The following is an 18237-nucleotide window of genomic DNA, read 5'->3' as shown; positions in this document are numbered from 1 at the left end:
CAGTGTTGCTGGTTGCTCCAAGTTCAGTTGCAGGGTGACTGGCAGATGGGAGGTCAGACCAACTGGTTACCCGATGCATGGGAGGAGAAAGCAAAGAGCAATACTACAGACCTTATAGGTCCTTGCTGTGGTTGAGAGCAAGGCTACAGGTGATTGTGTAGACCTTCATGTGAATGTTGGCAGGCAAGAATAGGCATTTAAGGTAGGATATGCTGCTTTGCTAAAATTCTAGGGATTTGGACAGATACCTGTATCACAGAACTGTGTCAGTAACTTGCCTGTCAAAATACTGGTTCAATTTGCCATTCTAAGACATCTGAATATTAATAGGTTGCTTTTATTCTTTTCTATCTTTTAGAGCCCCTCCCTCCCCCCAGAAGTCCATAAGTTAAGCATATGGGTTTTTTGGTTTTTTGTGGTTTTTTTTTTTTTTTTTTCAAATTCTAAGTAGGTTTTTTTTTAGGGATACTTTTTGGGAGTCACTTCCTTTTACGATAAGATACTAGAAGCTGAAAATGCAAAACCAGGAACTCCTTCTGTTTTGCATGGAAAACAAATGCTGCAGTTGCGTTTGCTGCTTCCAGAAAAATAGGCTCTCTTTGTTGTGGTGGTTAGAATTTGTCAGCACTTTTCTTGGAAAGGTAAGTAAGAAGGGAGTACAAGGTATTCAGATACTCAGTGCGTAGAGACCAAAAACAGACAGCAAAGCCGCAAACACAGTTTTGATGTTTAGCTCATTGCATTGAGTTTTAGTGAGTTACAAATGTTTAGAAAAAATCATGGTGGTATCAGAAAGCAACCTGTTAATTTCAGGTGTCTCAGTTGGAGTGAGTTATTTTAAAGGTGCCTAAAATCCAAAAACTGCTGAGTAATCTCCCTTTGAAAACAAAGAGAAAGAGCAATGAATGTGTCTCAAAGTCCACGTTCAAAAATGGAGACACCCAGAATCTATCCTGACTTCTGAAGATCACAGCTATAGCAATTAAATATCTGAGGACTTCTTTTAAATGTGCAAATAAGACCGCCTGATCGCAACAGATGCTTTTTTTTTTTTTTAAAAAAAATTCTGAATAGCTTCAAGTCGGTAGTTTTCCCCGTGGTTGAATCCTTTGCTGGTAGCGCTCTCTTGCGGCCATTATTTTCATTAAATGACTTTAAAGGGATTTCAAAAATACGTATATAATTTAGAGATTTCTACCTTGGAACACACACAGTCTCTTTTGGATACGCGTTCCTAAATTAAGTGTGGTAATATATATTTTAATGATGCAGGAAGGTCAGTCTAGACAAAAGCATCCCAAATGTGCTTCCCAGAAGATCTCAAAGGGGGTATGCATATTGAGTGTTCAGGTTTTTAACCATTTTTCGTCTTTGTATTTTTGGCAAAAAGCCATATCCCTGAGGAATAACAGGTGAGAGGCTTGGAGGGGAGTGAAGTCCCGCATTGGCAGCCAGAGGCAGGTGGAGGAGAGACTGGGATGGGCACCTTTGGCACCAGGCTTGATCGCAGATGCTGCTTTTCCTGTGGTGTTGCTCTCGGTGATGAGGGGGTTACTCCCCACAACTTTGGCTATTAAAACAAACGAAAAAAGGATCTGGGAAACCTTTCCCAGTTAAACTGTTACATGTGTTTCCAGTGAAAGCTTTTCACCCTGAATCACTGGTTTCTGATTCCAGGGATGGGAGAGGATAAGGTTGGGCAGGGGAGGTTAACTCTTGACCCGTTCTGTTTTTGAATTACAGAGCTCTCAGATGGTGTTTTATTTTTCAGTAAGGAGGAAGCTCTGATTGTGGTGTGCAGGGGTTTCCTCTGAACTAGGAACATACAGTTTCCCTTTTAAGAAAAGAGCAATGATTAATGAAAAGTTGTTTGGTACTGCATAGACTCAATACCATTGTGATTACAAATCCAGCATCATAGCTTTATAAGCACATCTGCATTAATACCAAGTTGGCTATGGGCTCCTTCTCCTTCTGCACTGTAACGCAACAGCAACTAGAGTAATGGTCCCAGGTTATTTACTTAGTTGTACTCTCTTGGAGAGAGGCAGGTTTACGGTTGAGATAAGGCCTTGAGTGAGAGGGGTCTTCGCCCTCAAAATACTTGACTGAAAAGTCTCTGTTCTTTGATAGGCTGAAATCTTTGTGCATGGCATTTGTCTGGTCACCCACCTTCTCTGATCTTTGGATCCTGTGTGTAAATTAAGCATAGTAATAACCCCAGTCCTTTCAGGGATGTTCTTAAAATTTCAACTAGTCTTTTATAAATGCTTTCATAGCAATTATGTGACTTTATTTACAGCTGTTTTCCAGTGAATGTAGTGCCATGCCCAGCAGTCCTTGTAGTGAAGGTAAGATGAGCTTGCTTTGTCTGCTTGCTGTTCTGGCTGCAGTCTAGCAGGACAGCTCATCAGTATCTGATTGCAGATTAAAACTGGAAAAAAAGCTTTTTAAAGCCAAATTAAAAATCCTATTAGCCAACTATATTTTGAGGCTCAAGTTTTCATTTTCTTTAAAATTAAGGAGGCACTTGCTTTTTAACTTGTTTTTCCTCTTTTTTTTGCCACCGTACCAATGTAATTCTAATACTTTTTCAGACAGTGGATTCAGTAGTACTCACTCTATGCAATTTATTCTTCTGTTATGTAGAGTGAAGATGGACTTGCTGCTGGGAATTCAGGAAAAAAGCTCTTTTTTCCACTTGATTTTACTTCTCTCTTTTGCCAAATAAGTCCCCGAGTATAGACTAGTATTTGTCAGCTGGACTTTGCATCCTCACTCACACTACAGTAACTCCATGTTTTTTAGATTTTTTCAGAAACAATGTTAGAAAAGTGACCCATTAAATGACAGTCTTTATTTTTCTGGACTGAGCATGCACGTGCACACACATGCATGTGTGTTAATGTTGATAAGCAAGGGATCATGCTAATAATATCTTTATTCAGACTACTTCCAAAAAACCCTCATTATATTAGCTTTATCATCTGTAAGAAATCAATGCTCTCACCTTTATATACAGTAATTTTTTGATAGAATATTGCGGTCTGGCTGGGAAAGTTTTAGGCATACGCCGTCTAATTTCCAGCAAATTCACACAACGGAGTTATTGGACTTCTTTGTAATTGTGTAATTCTGCCATATGCTGCCTTAACTAGATTACTTATTAAAATCCAAATATGCCTGCATAAAATAAGACCACTTCTTGCCCTTTTGCCAACCTCCTCCTCCCTCCTGAAGTTTGAGGATTTCTGTAAATCCACAGTACTTTCAGCATTTCCTTTGCAACTGTAAGCACATCCTCCTTTGACCTGTGAAAAGCTGTTCATTTTTCATAGGCAGGGTGTGGGCCAGTCGGTTGGTGAGGATGCTGCAGTGCAGTCAGCTTCTCGCAGCGATCAGTCTGCTGTGTTATAGCCCAGAACCAATGAAAATGTATAGTCAGTGTGTGTTTAGTGTGATGGGTCAGTGAACCTTGGGAAAACCTGGTCTCGGCACGTATGCCAGTATGTAAGAAGAAAGTTTCTCCTTCTCATTCTCCTGGGCTGATCCTTAAGGATACAGCAGAACTAATCTTTTTCACTTTCCCCCAGATAAACTCTTGTGCAGCCTGTTACTGTATCCTTTACATCCTCAGGTATGATGATGGTCAGCAACCGTAGCAAGCTTACATGTGCAAATCTGGCCAGTGGCAGGGGATTGCTGGTGTGACTATGGAATAAAGCTTATTTTTTCAAAAGATTATTAAAATAAATTGTCCTTTGAAAGAATTTCCCAGAATTTATAACGTCAGTCTCCCTGGGGGATGGAAGGATGTACCTGCCACTTTTCTCCATAGGCGATGATTTCCAATGCCTTTCTGAGAACCAAGGTTATTTCTTTCTAGAGGTATCACAGGCTGCCTTTCTTCTGGGGGACGTGCTGCTCCTTGAGAAGACTGGCTGGTTGGTTTTAATGTACAGGAAAAACGCCTGTAACTCAGATGCTATTGACAGCCCATCAGACCTTAACAGGCCCAGGTTGTTCTGGAGATTTTCTTTTAGCTTTGCTTCTTGAGCAGATTTGTCATCTCATAGGTAATATTAACTTCTTTACAATGTAGTCCCCCAGACTGGACTGTTCACCCACGTATTTGCTTAGAAGACTGCAAAAGAAAGGATGGGACAGCTGAAAAATACAGTTTCAGTGGCATAATCTCAGTGTATTTTCCACATGCTATGTCAACCACCACTTCAAGTTAAAAATAAAAATCCCCCCTCCTTCCTCCTCCTTCAGGAACAGTCCTCTGTTTTCATTTTTCAGGCTTTGCTCAGCTTTTCCCGGCTGAGCTCCGCAGGCGGTGTTCACCGGCGTCGGGCGGTGGAGTTGCTGGCATGACTAATCAAAACTGCTACGGCCTCTTAGCGGGGAGCGGTAACAAGGCTCCTTTGTGAGTCTAATTATATCCCCTAAGCTGGCACAGCGGCGCGGATTAGCGCAGGAGGAGGACGGTCGGTCGCTGAGGGCTGCGGGGTCCCATGCTCTGCTCCGCCAGCGTCGCCCGCGTTTGCCGGGGACGGAGCCCAGGTGGGTGCCGCCCGCAGCCCACGCGTGCTGCCCCGGCCCACAGCTGGGGCCCCGTTGCTTCTCCCCCAGCCCAGTCCTGCTCCCTGACGTGGAGGCTTGCCCGCTGGCTGGGAGCCATGCCTGGTCCCTGAGGAAGGGGTCTGGGGAGGAGGCGCTGCCTGGCGCGGCGCCGGGGTAGGTACCTAGGGCTGCGCCCGGGAGGGCTGGCCAGGACGCGGGGCGCTGGCACCTGATCAGCTCCTCGCCCCGACGGCCCCATCGTTGGCATGAGCAAGCGCTCGGGGTGCCTTTTTCTTGACTTTTTTGTATCTCATTAATTTGTCTGGGGGGAGGGAAGGGTAGCCATGCCGGGTTGTCCTGAATGCCTTTGATTAACATTTCACAACAGGATTGTTGAAGTGGGGTCGGCAGGTGTTGAAGAGGGGAGGTGACTTGAGAAGGGTATTTTGTGGTTTACCTTGCCAGTTTGCCTCCCATTTCTCACGCAGACCTGGCTTTCGGCATGCTTTGTGTTGCTGAGCAAAACCACTCATCTCCCAGCAAGGCTGTGCACGGGGGTGGTTTGCAGTTGTTGCTTTCTAAGAAGTCTGCAACTAGTTTTCTTGGACAGGCCTCCTCATCCCACAGTGTATCGTCAGGACAAATGGAGTAGCAGAGTTAGTCTGTTAGTGAAACTTACTGTTGAGGCCTGAGAGTTTTTCAGTCTTGAGCTTTTATTGCTGTGAAAACTGAATGGAAAAAGTTTCCCAGGCTGTGAGCAGTTTGCCAGCATGCACAGAGGTTACACAAGGATGCAAGGGGATTTTTACAGAACAGTGCAAGAGGAAACGAGTATGCTGATAAACGTGTGAGACCAAAATTGTTCCTCCCTGTAAATCTAAAGAAGGGATCGTGGGATTTCTTTTTGGGAAGGAGAGGTATATGAAGTAGTGAGCAAAACTGGGGGGAAAAAAAATCTTTCAAATACACTTGTTTTATGCAGTTTGGGGAAGGGGGAGGGGTTAAATGTTAAATTTGGCAGAGTGGGATTTTTTTTCTCTCTGCCAGTCCAGTCGCTGCTTCCTGCTCTTCAAGAACATATGCTGTGAAGGTGGGGTGCCGGAGCAGCGTGGGCTCAGGATGTGTTTTCTGTCTCTATCTGCTTAGTGGTGACCAGACAGAGCAGCCAGCTCCATTAGAGAAATCCTTAATCTAGTGAGGCTAATGGAGCTTCTCTCCAGTGGGAGCTGCTCAGATAGGAACTGCCCATTGTATTTGTGGGGTGGAAGAGTTATGGTCAACTTTTGCAGGTTACTGTTAGTTTTATAATAAAGCATAATAATGTACAGCAGAGTGTTGGCATGTAAAACACATCGCACATTTCTGCTGACCTCACTGAACCTCAAGTAAAGCTATAAAATATTAGACTTTCATTAATCACTTGGAACACATATGTAGTATTCAGTGTGTCTCTTTCAGTGATCATCTTTTATATATGAAAGACATCTTTTCTATTCTTTCAGGCTGTTTAAACTTCCCTGAGAGAGCTCTATACCACTTGTAACGCCAGTGTTACAACCCAGTTTTATTTTCCAGTTCAAGAATACTAAATCTAGTACATATAATGCAAACAGCTGAGTATTCAGTGTTAGACAGAGCCACGTTCACTGCTCTGGGTTTAAAAATAGTGATGTATTCACAATTTGCATGTGAATATAGTATCGGTATTTATGGTGAGATTGTCCATAGATACCTTACATCAGGATCCATACCTTGGTTTATGTGGGAAGAGTGCACGGATGAATTCAGTTATTAAACTACTCAGTCCCTTCAGAGGGATGCTGATAGCCCCTGTGGCTTTTTAACACGCAAGCTTTAGCAGCAGGAGTAACTATTTATGAATATTAGCTAGAGCTTTTTTTCCCTGTGTTTCATCATCCATTGTAACTGATCTGGCCTTGGAAAATCATTGAGGTAGTTTCCGATTTGATTTCTGTGTATCCAAGCACATGTTTCAACTTGCGGTTTTTTAGTTTTATTTCGCCAGATTGACTCTCTTGTAAAACTTATTCTTGGTGATAATTAGGGTGACTAAAGATTGAGATCTGAAGGGGTGGTGTGAGGTGGGCTGGAAGAGGAATAATCTATTGAAGATTTGTGGTGTTATTGCTGTGAAGTGACTCTGTTTTCAATCTTGCTCCGAAAATAGCTTTTATTTTGCTGTGAAGTGACTGAACCCAGCTTTCAAGTCTAATGATGTTAAAATTGGGTGCATATCTTGGCACATTCAGTTTCTGCAAAATAAGCCTCAAAGCCTGCAAGAACATTATCCACTCAACAAAATCAGCCTTGCTCTGGGAATCCCAGAAATTAGAGTTGTCTGGTCACTTTTAAACTTCTAGCTCTAAGTGGTTTTAAGTGTTTTAAGGCTGCCATACATCTGCTCAAAATAAGGCCTCTGTGTGTTCCCAGCGTATCCAAATCAAGGTAAACAGCGTAGTTGCAGTTAATAGGTTAAGTAGGGTTTTCTTTTTTTTTGTCAGCATAAATTTACTGAAGACTTGAGTGTGTTTACTCAGTGGCTGGACTGGAGTGGGCTCTTCACCTGGACCAGTGGCTCGGGCCTGCGGCTCTGGGAGCTACTGCCCGAGGGGCTGAGCCGCAGGGGTGGTGCAGGGGACAAGCGACTTGTCCGTCTCCACCGCTGTTTCTCTGGGGCAGGGGGTGAGGGTGGCTATCGTGGGCGAATCTTTGCAGAGGTATTGCCAGTTTGACATCCTTGCGTTCATTGCATTTCCTTTTCGTGAGCTCTCAGTTCTTGTCTGCATTTCCGGAAGGGTCTCACGTTATTGAGAGGAGTGAAGAAATTAAGCCCTGTGTTTTCAGGACGCAGACATATCCCTCTGTTTCTGTGTGTGTGATGGAGGGAGGAAGGTTTCAGCAGGGGTGGAGACAAGAACAAGTCTGTGCATCCTGTAAGTACAATACTGTGTGCAGGGAGGGACCCATCTTCTCCAGGCATAGCTGCTAGTCCCTTTGCAATGGAAGAAGAGTATCGCTGTCTCTGGATGACCCAGATACTCATCCACGAGAGATGATACAGGGGAAGAAAGAGCATTCTTACCCGTTCGTGCTTCTGTTGCCATCAGCTGGATCTTAGTCTTGCTTAAACCACTATGTGATAAAGATCAGCACTGTTTTGTAGCAGGGAGGGTTGAAGTTGAGGTCCAGCTCTGTTTCTGATAGAATAAAATGGCAGGAGCATGAAGCAGGACGTAGAGCCAGCCCCAGCAGAGGGGCCAGCTTCTTTCATTTGGCTCGCTGTGGCCCCCCATCTCCATCTAGCGATGGAGGGTGGTGGCCTTGCCTTCCCCAGGGTAAGGCACAGATCTGCAGCCCCCGCAGGCTGGTAGGAGCTCTCGTTGACAGCGGTGACAATGTTATACCTGCCCATGCAGATCTGCTCTACTTCAGTGATCAGCCTCGACACACAATGTTGAAGAAATTGGTTTCAGATTTATATAGGCATAGGAGGAGAGGGGCTCATGCTCCAAGAAGTTGCGGGAAAATATCTGCCCTTTGCCAATGGAGAAATTGTAGAGGGATGCATAAGTGTTTCAAATTGTGCTGCTTCTTGTTATAATACTGTTACAGCTGCAGTCATCAGTTGGAGATTAAGAACAGGGTATAACTTGGAATTGAACAATTAGCTTCTCCACCTGAAACTTGAGCTGCCCCTGGGAGGTAAGGAGGGAGAGGTTACCTCAGAAGACGATTGTGCAACTATAACCACCTTATGCCTCGGGCTTCCAACACGTTAAGGCAGCGGAGATTTCATGCACAAATTATGAGCTCTGTAATGTGCCAAAACTCTAATGTCTGTTTTAATCTGAAAATAGTTACTATGACAATAAAAATTCTTTTTTAAAAACAGCGCCATATATCACAGAGTGATTTACAGTTGCATAGCTATCTCCAAATGTCACATTCAGTGGAAGCACTATAAATTTTTACATACACTTGTATGTGTAGTCCAGAAGGGCTCCTCCAGAAAAGGGGTTGGGGTTTTTTTTCCCCCTTTATTTTTTTATGCAGCAGTTCTTCCTTTCAAAACTCTGTTGTCCATCTGAGACCAAGATGCCTCGAGGGAAGGCTTCTGGATAAAAAGCTTAATCAGTTCTTTATTAATGTGGAAAATATTGTAATTTTTTTCTACAGTGTTGCACTCATCTTTTGTCTCAGTTATAGCTAAGCTGGAATAAATGGGTCCTGGATGCTGTGTGACGTTACCAGTATTTCTTTGGAAGATTACGAGAATCCCAATCTCCCAAGAGAATAGGCTGCGAAGCAATATTTGAATACTTAAGAAATGCAAGCTCTTAAATAGATGAGCAAAAAGACCTCATGTGGGCCTGTTGAGTTTGTTCTACTTCTTATTCCAATGTTTTTTCTGGCTAAAATGGACTATATCATTGGTAATGGAGACCTGCAGTGTTGTTCTCAATATTTATTTTATTAAATACCATTCCTGCAGTGCATCTGAACAATTTTACCACATAATGTATCGTCAAGGTTGCATTATGCTCTGCATTTCTATGCCACCTCTACCAGCATGGTTTCAACAGAGGTTTAGAAAAGGGAGGTCTAAATTGGGCCACAAGTTTGTCATTCTGTATGAATTCCCTCACTGGTCTGTTGGCTGGTATTATTTTCAGTATTCCTTCTCTTAGATCTTGCTGAACCCAAGTAATTTCTGCTGCTGTATGTGTGTGTGTGTGTGTGGGGGGGGGGGGGGGGGGAAGATGTGATATGGCACTTGAAAAGGTTTCAGAACAGCTGTGGGAAACCCAGAATTTGGCTGTTGCTCTGACATAGACATAGTTGGAGGGTTGAGTTAGAACACTGATGCAGAAGTTCAAGAAATGGGAAATGGAGTTGTCCCTGGCAGGGCACAGTTGGTCTTGTAACGTCAGGATGTCTATACCTCCTTTTTAGTGTGGTGGTGATCTCAGTAGTACAGCTTCAGGCTGGACAAGAGGGGATAGTAATCATTCCCTGAAGAAAACAGAAGCTGTTTGTGGCCAGTTTGCACTGGTTTTGGATTAGGAATAAGACGGTTTGTTATTAGGGGTTGGTAGTGCTGTATTCTCTAGCTTCTGCATGTCAGGAGTTGGTTAAATAACTCCCACCTTAAGGAAGGAGAGTTACTGGGTTTAATTTTTATGAATGGAAACTTATGGTATTGTGAACCCAGAGGTGTTGAGAGTAAGATTTTTATAGAGCTCAAGATACTGCTTTTGAGGTCTCCAGGCTGGAGAAAGCTCAATTGCCAGTGTAGGGTACGTCAAGAGTAAATCGGGGTTGGGTGGACTGGAGCAGAGGGAGCTGAGAGAATCAGAGATTTCTTTTTGAGAAGAGTATTTTGTTTGGTGACCTTGTCTATGTACTTCTGAAATGTTCTGTGGATTCTGATGGAAAAAAAGGCAGATCCTTGTCTTCCTGTGTTTTTTCTTCATTCATGTTGAAGGTCAGTCAATAGACACATCCACACACAGTGTGGGGTTATGTTTTTTCAGGTATATATTGTTGATTATTCTTAGCTCATAGATCATGTGGGGGGTTTGCATGTAGATATGTTGAAATTTTGTAGGTTTTGGAAGGTGCAGCTCTGAGGCCTAATTTGAATTCAGGCCTGCAAATTATCCCTGAACTAAATAGATGCTGAAGGCAGTTTATCTAAACCATTAAATAATTCTTACCAGCCATTGACAGAGCTCTTAAATCTAGTATAATTAACTAGCCTGATACACTGGATTTAATACATAATCAGTGTTTTCCTACATGTTTTAACTTGATTATGAAGTGACTACAGCACCATCTTCTATCATTGCGACATTTCTTCTGACACTACAGTAGACCCACAAAAAAGCCTGTCTGGCTGCCAGTGTAAAGACATAGGTGAGAAAAGACTGTGTAGGAATGGGCCTGCAAAGGGAGCGTGAGCTTGCTGTGCTCTTGGAGAGGAGAAGGTGGGAACAGCCAACCCTAAAGATGTATGGGACAGGGGCTGGAGAGAGGAAAGGATGCAAAGACGGAGGCGGTGACAGTGCTCCAGGGGGAATTGCGCTGGTGACTCCATGCAGGGCGATGGTTGAGCTGAGCAAAGAGCTGCCAGCGCAGAAGGTGAGGATACGCGAGCTTGTTGCAAGGACCTTCTGTGCTTGCTAGGGATTAGGAATTGGGTGGACTGCTGTTAAACCAGGCTTATTCATTGCTTCATGGTTATTCAGTTGTTAAAAGCTTGCTTTCATTAAGACATAATTTTCTTCAACTACAATGTGTCTTCAATACATTTGAACCAGAAAGAATAATAGTTTACTATTTGATAAGTTACAGGGATTCACAAAGTTAATTAGAAGCTGATTAACTTTCATTTAGTTTTTTCTGCTCATGACAATCATTTAAACGTCAAAAAGAGTTGAGTGTGCTAGGGCAGTCATAGATTTATCTTAGGATGACAAGGCTGCTAATGACTTTTTTGCATGAAAATTTATTCTTTATTTTTAATTTCTATACATGGGTTTCAGTGTTGCTTGAGACTGCCAACTGTTCTCTCTCTCAACTGTTCATCTTCTGCAGTTTGTGCATCTGTGCATTACATGCACAGTCTTGGATGTCTGGGTTTTTTGCCTGTGGCTAATTCAGCTGTCACTGGACAAGGGGATGTAGGCAGTGGGGCTCAGCTGTCTGAGGTGAGAGAAGATGTTTTTCATATACCGGGCTGATTAGTTTTCATCATGGGTTCATCCCATTCCGGTGAAGTATGTCACAGGGGATTTTCCCAAAAGAATAGATGCTAATACACAAGGAGAGGTGGTTCTGACACCAGATGGGGTCTGTTAATGGAGAGAAGCAGGGTCTTGAAACAAAAACTCTGGTATGGCTTGAGTGTTGCCAGTAGTAATGTGAATTTGTATATGTCAGCCCTCCCGTGTTTATTTTGGAAAACAGTGCACAGCTGGCAAACTGACAGTAATGTGGCTGTTGACAATTTCTGATATTAAGAGCTTCACCTTTAAATTCACTTTCCTAGGCTATTGAGCTGGCATACTGGTTTTTTAAATCTCATATAAGCAGCATTTGATCAATTGTGATGTAAAAGCATTTCCATTTAATCTTCAGCAGATACCTAATATAACAGCCTTCGACAAATTTTCATCCCAAATAAAGTTCCATTCAGGTGGTTTTTTTGTTTTGTTTTTTTTTATTCAGGGAGTAAGTGTGAAAGAGAGGAGATTATGTGTTTTGTTTTTATAAAGCTCACTGTAGATCTGCAAGTGTAAAAGGCATTGTCTTAAAATACTTGCCGTGATGATATTTACCAGTTGTTTTTCAGGTTTGTTGCTCACCATGAACAGGCATTTTGCACATTTTAAGTTTAATCTCTATAAAAGTGAGGGTGTGATGCCTCCACGCAGTTGACTTAAAATTTCAAGTCCTGTTGTGTCTGCCTCAGCTGGGAAGGCCCCCTGTTTGTTGGCTTTTGAGAGGGGTTTATGCAGTCACTGTGTGGCTCACCCAGACAAAGCCTAAATTTACTGTCCCTTATTGAAAGGACATTTAATGCTCTCCTGGATAGATGGTGTGAATGCTGGCAAAGAGTGTCCTTTAGAAAAAAGCATTTAAATTGCTGCTGTCTAAGCTCAGGACAGCAGGAAGTTAGGGCATCCAAGGCTGAATCTGAGTGAAAGGCAGTAGAACACCCTTACAAAAAGGGAAGAAAGCAGTTCAGGCTGTGATGCTCTAGAAGGAAGCAGGGAGACAAATTCAGAAGTGGACTGTAGGTCAGGTTTTAGCGGGGCTTAGGTATATTGGGAAGATCAGTGGTTGAAGTGCAAAACCATCAACCTGGACAGAGAAGTTGTGGGCGTATTCTGAGTTTTGAAAAGCCTAAAAAGTGACTTTGCATATATGTATAGATGCATATATGTATAGATGTGTGTCTGGGCATGTGTGTGTATATATATAGGGCGTGTATATATACATATAGGGCAACGAAGCTGGTGAAAGGTCTGAATTGGTTTAGTGGTGGACTTGGTAGCAATAGGTTAATAGTTGGACTGGATGATCTTAGAGGTCTTTTCCAACCTAAATGATTCTATGATTCTATATATATAAAAAAAACTTTTTAGAATCATCTGTATTGGTTATGAATGACAGACAGTGAAGGTTTACCTCAAAATATGTTGTGGGAGTTTTTTTAATTTTGGGAGGGATCCTTTAATATGGGATTGTTGCATGAAAATTTTCAGGGGGTTTTCTGCATTTTTCTTCCTTCTCGTGTTTTTTCATCTATACATCCACACACACACACCCCCTTCTCCATTTTCAAAGAAAATGAGGAAGAAATAAAGTGGGAGAGTAACTGTGTTCAGGAAGGGTGTTCAATCTCAAGTTTTGGATGCTTTGTCCTCTGGTTAAAATCACTTTTTCCCATTGCTTGGTTTTCTGTTACATCCAAAGATATAGACAGGTATGTCGGGAGGCAGGACAACACTGAAAATGGCAGCAGGAAAGGAGGAGGGGATTGTATTGCACTTAACCTGAAGCTGCTTTATGGAATAGATAACAACTGTTTGAGCCTAGATTAGGATAACTCATGGTTGTATTGAATTACTGAGAATGACACAAGAAGCTGTTCACAGTCCTTATATAGCTTTGCTACTGGACCTTAGTCTTTTGCCAGATTTTAGGTTCTTCATTCCTGTATTGCCCTGGCAGATCTGCCAGTGGTTACTAATGTAACATGAAGTAATTTGAATTCTACAAATACAGTTGCCCGCAAGAGAAAACACCTAATGTCTTTGTCTGCGGAGGGTCATGACTCCTTTAGTACTCTACAGAAAGGAATGTTGTTTGTCTATTTGAAGGGAGAGTAGAGAAGAAAGAAAGAAGATATTTTGACCAAATAAGTGCTCATGCAAAAAAATACTTGATTTGTTCAGCTAGTAATTTTATCTTTTTTCTTTTTAGAAAAAAAAAGGTCGTCCTGTTCTAGTTGTGAGCTCCCAGCTTAGGCAGTTGGGTGAGGTCTTCACAATCTGAAGGGAAAAATATATTGAACTATTTTTGGAAGGACAACCGGTGACATTGTTATGTCTTCCTTATTATTTAAGGCTGCTGTGGGTAACTGCAGCTTCATGGTGGTTTTCAGCCTCCTTTCCCCCGCCCCTAAGGATTCAGAAGGTGAAAAATATCTGAATAATGTTTTTCATAAATTGAATAAGTGATTTGGTAGTTTATTTACAGTGGCTTTTTGCATACCCATTTAATTGCATTGCATGTTGCTCTTCTAGTGTATTTTAATGCATTGAGTGCAAGATTGGTGAACTAAAAAAAAAAAAGGATATGGCTTGGAAAGATTTTTTTATTTTCCCTAGCACATACAGATTAATAAAATTTGTTAACAAACTGTTCGTATGTGTGGCCCAGTGTACGCATGTTATTTTAAAGGAGGTGAGGTGAGAAAGCTGGGAACTATGAAGTCATTCGGTATTTACAAGGGGACGAGCAAAGGCACCTGTGCTGTCCCTACAAATTCCTGAAATTTCTCTGCGTGGAATAAAAACCAATGGATGAGTGGCTTGCTGAGGAGATGCTAAAGACTGAACTTCTCTTAGTTACTTGCCTGGCTGGCTCGGGGTAATGCTGTTCATAACTAGCCATCTTAACGATGTATGAGAGGATTTTTTTTCCATAGGACAAACAACTGCAGCATTGTTTGGTTTATCTGGCTTCGAAACAATCCGAAGGCACCTTGTGAGATGTACCATTCAGTACGTGCAGTGTCCGAGCGTGTTTCTCGTTTGAGAATGCCAATGCATTGTGTCTTTGACCTTTAAGCACATGTAGGTTTCCATTTTATCTCAGCCTTAGCATTGCAAACTTGGCATGCAGGCAGGGCAGTCTTGTAGCCATTTACCTTATACTGGAATCCAGACAAATTCCTGGTTATAGGCAAGGTTTAAAATAACTGTAAGCAGTTTGGACCTCTAGCTGCAACTGTCAAAATGTGAACTTGGGCTATATTAAAAACAGAGTGCTGGAGAGAGGCGTTGCTTCACTACTGAAAAGCCCGAGTTGCATCTTAGTGAATGGAGGGAAAAGCATTTTATTTTGATAGCTGCATTCAATTTAACTACATTGACTGGTTCCCAAATTCTGGGGCTTGCAGGGAAGTTGTACCTTGAAACACGGGGACTATCCTGTGAAACAGTGGTCTGCAGCTTTGCAAACAAAAAAGTTCTGTAGAAACTAAAGTGACTGAAAACTTAATACTTTTTTTTAACAGAATCTTCAATATAATCACTACAACAGTTTTAACTCAGAGAATTACTGCTGACAGTGTGTAACAGTTCTTTGTAAATACAGTTCAGTTCTGACTGAGGCCGTTGACTTGTCCTTCCTTTTAAATTAGAAAAATTGGGAATTCTTGTCTAAACCCGGGTTTTATTTCCTGGTGCAGCTGATACAGATGAACAGTAGGAAGCGTTGTATTCGCAAGGACTGGCATCAAATGCCCACTTGCAGTTAGATGTGCCATAGGGGGAACCCTGACTTCAAATAATTACTGCTGATTTGAAGGCGGTGCTGTGACTTCTGCAGTCTGAGAGCTGCAGCCACCAGAAAAAAAATACTGTCATGCAATGTGTTTCATGGTCGCAGAAGAACAGTGTACCACTTCAGTGTTCTGAGGAAGGATTAATTATCACGAGAAATAATAATAAAAAAACCAGGAGAGGTGAAGTTGAGTTCTGTTTGATTTTAAGAGTAGATGTCTTCATCGTGGAGTCCTTCCCGGTAGTCACAGGCAACGTGCTACTCCGTATTTACGTGGAGATTTAAAAACCTCCTTATGGCAGCTTTGTGCTGCCTTTATTAGCATAGGTGGAACCGGGGTGGGGGGGGGGGGGTGTGCTTTTTGTGAACTAGAAAGGAGGATGTGTGTCCCCGTCCCCCCCCCCGCCCCCAACAAGCTCAGCCATTTTGATGAATTATTTAGATTTAAGGGTAATTATATGGATCAGTAAATTTCAGGCAACATAAAGACATGGAATAACAGAAGGTAGCCTTTAAAAAGAGAAGTGGCTGGGCAGTCCTAGTTAAAATGCCCCATCAATATGACTCTCTGTTCATGTTCACATTTTCAAAGTTTTACCTGAAAAATCCCTGTAGGAACTGTTCATTACCTTGTTCTCGAGATGGGTCAGAGTATCTTTGTGTGGGTATGTCAGCACTGCTGGTATTAAAAACACTCCTTTGAGCTAAAGAGAAGGGGCTAGTAACAAGATGAATGACAGCCAGTTTTTTATTTCAGAAATCCTGTACAGCCTCTGTCATGTGTAGCTGCCACTACTTGCTGTGAAAGACTTGCAGCCTTACGCTTGCATGTGAGCCAGCAGTCAGGCATTCTGTTTTTGTTGATTCAGCAGGGGGCTGGAACAAAAAGTTAACAGGCAAATAAATCCTAGCGATTGCTTTCCACCTGGATGCAGGTCCCTGAGCTGCCTGTCCTTTTGCTTTGGGACTCCAAATGCAAAAGCCTGTGTGGTAGGATTACAACAGGGGTGCTCTTTGGTAAATGGGAATAAAACAGAAATTCTGTTGGGGGGGAGCGGAATACACGCCTGTTGTATCTGCTGGCCTTTTATTTGCACAGTACCTACATGAATTCAGAATGTGTCTGAAAACAGAGGAAATGGCTTGTATTCCTTGATATTTTTGTTGTATGCTGAGGTGGTTCAGTTACTTTATTCAATTTCCTCTCTACTTTTCATTTTTAAGATATTTTTTCTGACTTTTGTTGTTGTTTACAGATAAATCTGCTTGTCCAGTTTAATTATTTTTCTCTCTTGGTCAAGGAAATACATTTCCCCCCCCACACCTCCAGTCAACCTCTTCAGTATTGCTGCAGCAATCTAAGCAGAATCTAAGCCAGTATCTCTAATCTCTATAGCCTGTGAAATTCAGAATGTCTTTCTTAGTGACTTCCAAGCAGTAAGTATGAAAGGACAGATTTATTCTGAAAAACTGGTTTGGAAAGGTTGTTTTATTGCTAAAGTATTTGCACTCACATGTCATTGAGACCACTATCTTAATGGATTGCTTATAGTCAATAGAAATTGTTTTTTTCCCTTTGTATCATATCTTTAAAGCTTATCAGCATTTTCCTTCCAGCAGCTTTTGTAAAAGCACTGGTAGAAAGACACTCTTGGTGAAATGCTTTTATTAATGCTTCCATTAATGCTAGAGGTTTTCTGGGTTGTAGGTTCAGATGATCTCATTCTGTCACTCAGAATTAATACAGAGGTATTACATTAGAATATGAATGCTCAGCTTCCAGCATCTTTAGTTGCCTGCAAAATATTCTGGTTTGAGTCTTTTAATCTTTTCTTTCCAGTCCTTCTAGCCATTTGTGCTGAGTTTTGGAATCAATAGGCATGCTGTGCTCCATTTATTGTTAGAAAAAATTGTTTCTTGAAGCGCAGGAAATAGTAAATGTAATTAAATTGTGAGAATCCAGCAGAAAACATTGTTGACTATGCACAGTAAATTAGTGTTTAGTCACGCCGTGGACTTCAACGAAAGCAGGTGTCTACAAGATTCTACTCTCCAGGTATCCCACCAGTGTTTTTAGGCTGTTCAGACGCTTATGTCTAAAAATAAGAACCTCTAAAAAATGTAGGTGTGTCCACAAATACAAAAATTTAAACAGAACGTGTAAGTTCTTGTCCAGTGGACTTGTGTCACATCACAGCTCAGTCCCGTCTGTTCCTCCCCTTTCTTGGCTGCTCAGGAAGATGAAAGTGGTGGTGGATATTGTAGCACAGAAAATGCCATCTGATAATGATGTTCATGTGGCGAAAAACTATCTTATGAAGATCTTGAGAAGTTCCATGAGGTATAGTACTGACTTTACAAGTGCATCCCTTCTGTTCCTTCCCAGTGATTGAATTCCTCTACCATTTGCCAAACCCATAGCAAACCATCGCAGAAGTCCTCTTTCCCAGCCTTTGTTTCCTCACGCTCCAAACATCGCTTGTATTGTGCTGGTTTTCTAGTCTTGTGTTTCCTTAGTGGTGCATCATAGAAAAGTAATTGTCTCATAATAGATAAAACTTTTTGCTGAATTGATGCCTAGGAGGTCTATTGAATTTGCCTAAATAGGTATTTTTTGTTTTGCTGAGCTGGTATCAATACCAGTAGGGGTGAGCTGTGGGGGAAAAAAAAAACCTTTGATGTTCTGTGCAGCTGAACACTGGAATGATTTTTTTTTCCATACCTGAACACAGGCTTGGGGCCCTTGGAGTACGCAAGGACCATCTGCAGCCCAGCATCGTGTGGCTGAGCAGAATCTTTTGCACTTGTTTACACTGAGGGTATTTGGGCTCCTCCACTGACTCTCCGAATTTCATATTCTACCAAGAAAGAACAACATAATGATGCTCTGCTTAACTGTTTTCTCTTTTGTCATGCTGGGAGAGTAGCCTTTTATTTATGGAAACAATTACTTCTTGTTTTAGTGACAGTAATGATGCTATACTTCTTAGTGAAATTACAGCTTCCCTGTAGAATTATTATTCTCCTTTCGTAGTCCTGCATGCAGAGTTTGGAAAGGCAATTCATCACTGA

The 18237-nt window shown here is 42.0% G+C and overlaps 1 protein-coding gene across 3 annotated transcripts in view; it reads left to right on the top strand.

Moving 5' to 3' along the window:
- Positions 1–18237, top strand: part of SHROOM2 (shroom family member 2) — a 125441-nt gene that overhangs the window by 61816 nt on the left and 45388 nt on the right. The window contains exon 3 of one of the 3 annotated variants that reach the window (XM_075720635.1): positions 17402–17506. The exons of the other annotated variants lie outside the window; for them this stretch is intronic. Coding sequence (XP_075576750.1) covers positions 17402–17506 — 105 coding nt within the window. The remainder of the gene's footprint in view (positions 1–17401; positions 17507–18237) is intronic. 3 annotated transcript variants of the gene reach the window in all.

This window comes from Pelecanus crispus, chromosome 1 (assembly GCF_030463565.1).
Source record: "Pelecanus crispus isolate bPelCri1 chromosome 1, bPelCri1.pri, whole genome shotgun sequence".
NCBI classification, from domain to species: domain Eukaryota; kingdom Metazoa; phylum Chordata; class Aves; order Pelecaniformes; family Pelecanidae; genus Pelecanus; species Pelecanus crispus.
This window is presented reverse-complemented; position numbering and strand designations above follow the sequence as displayed.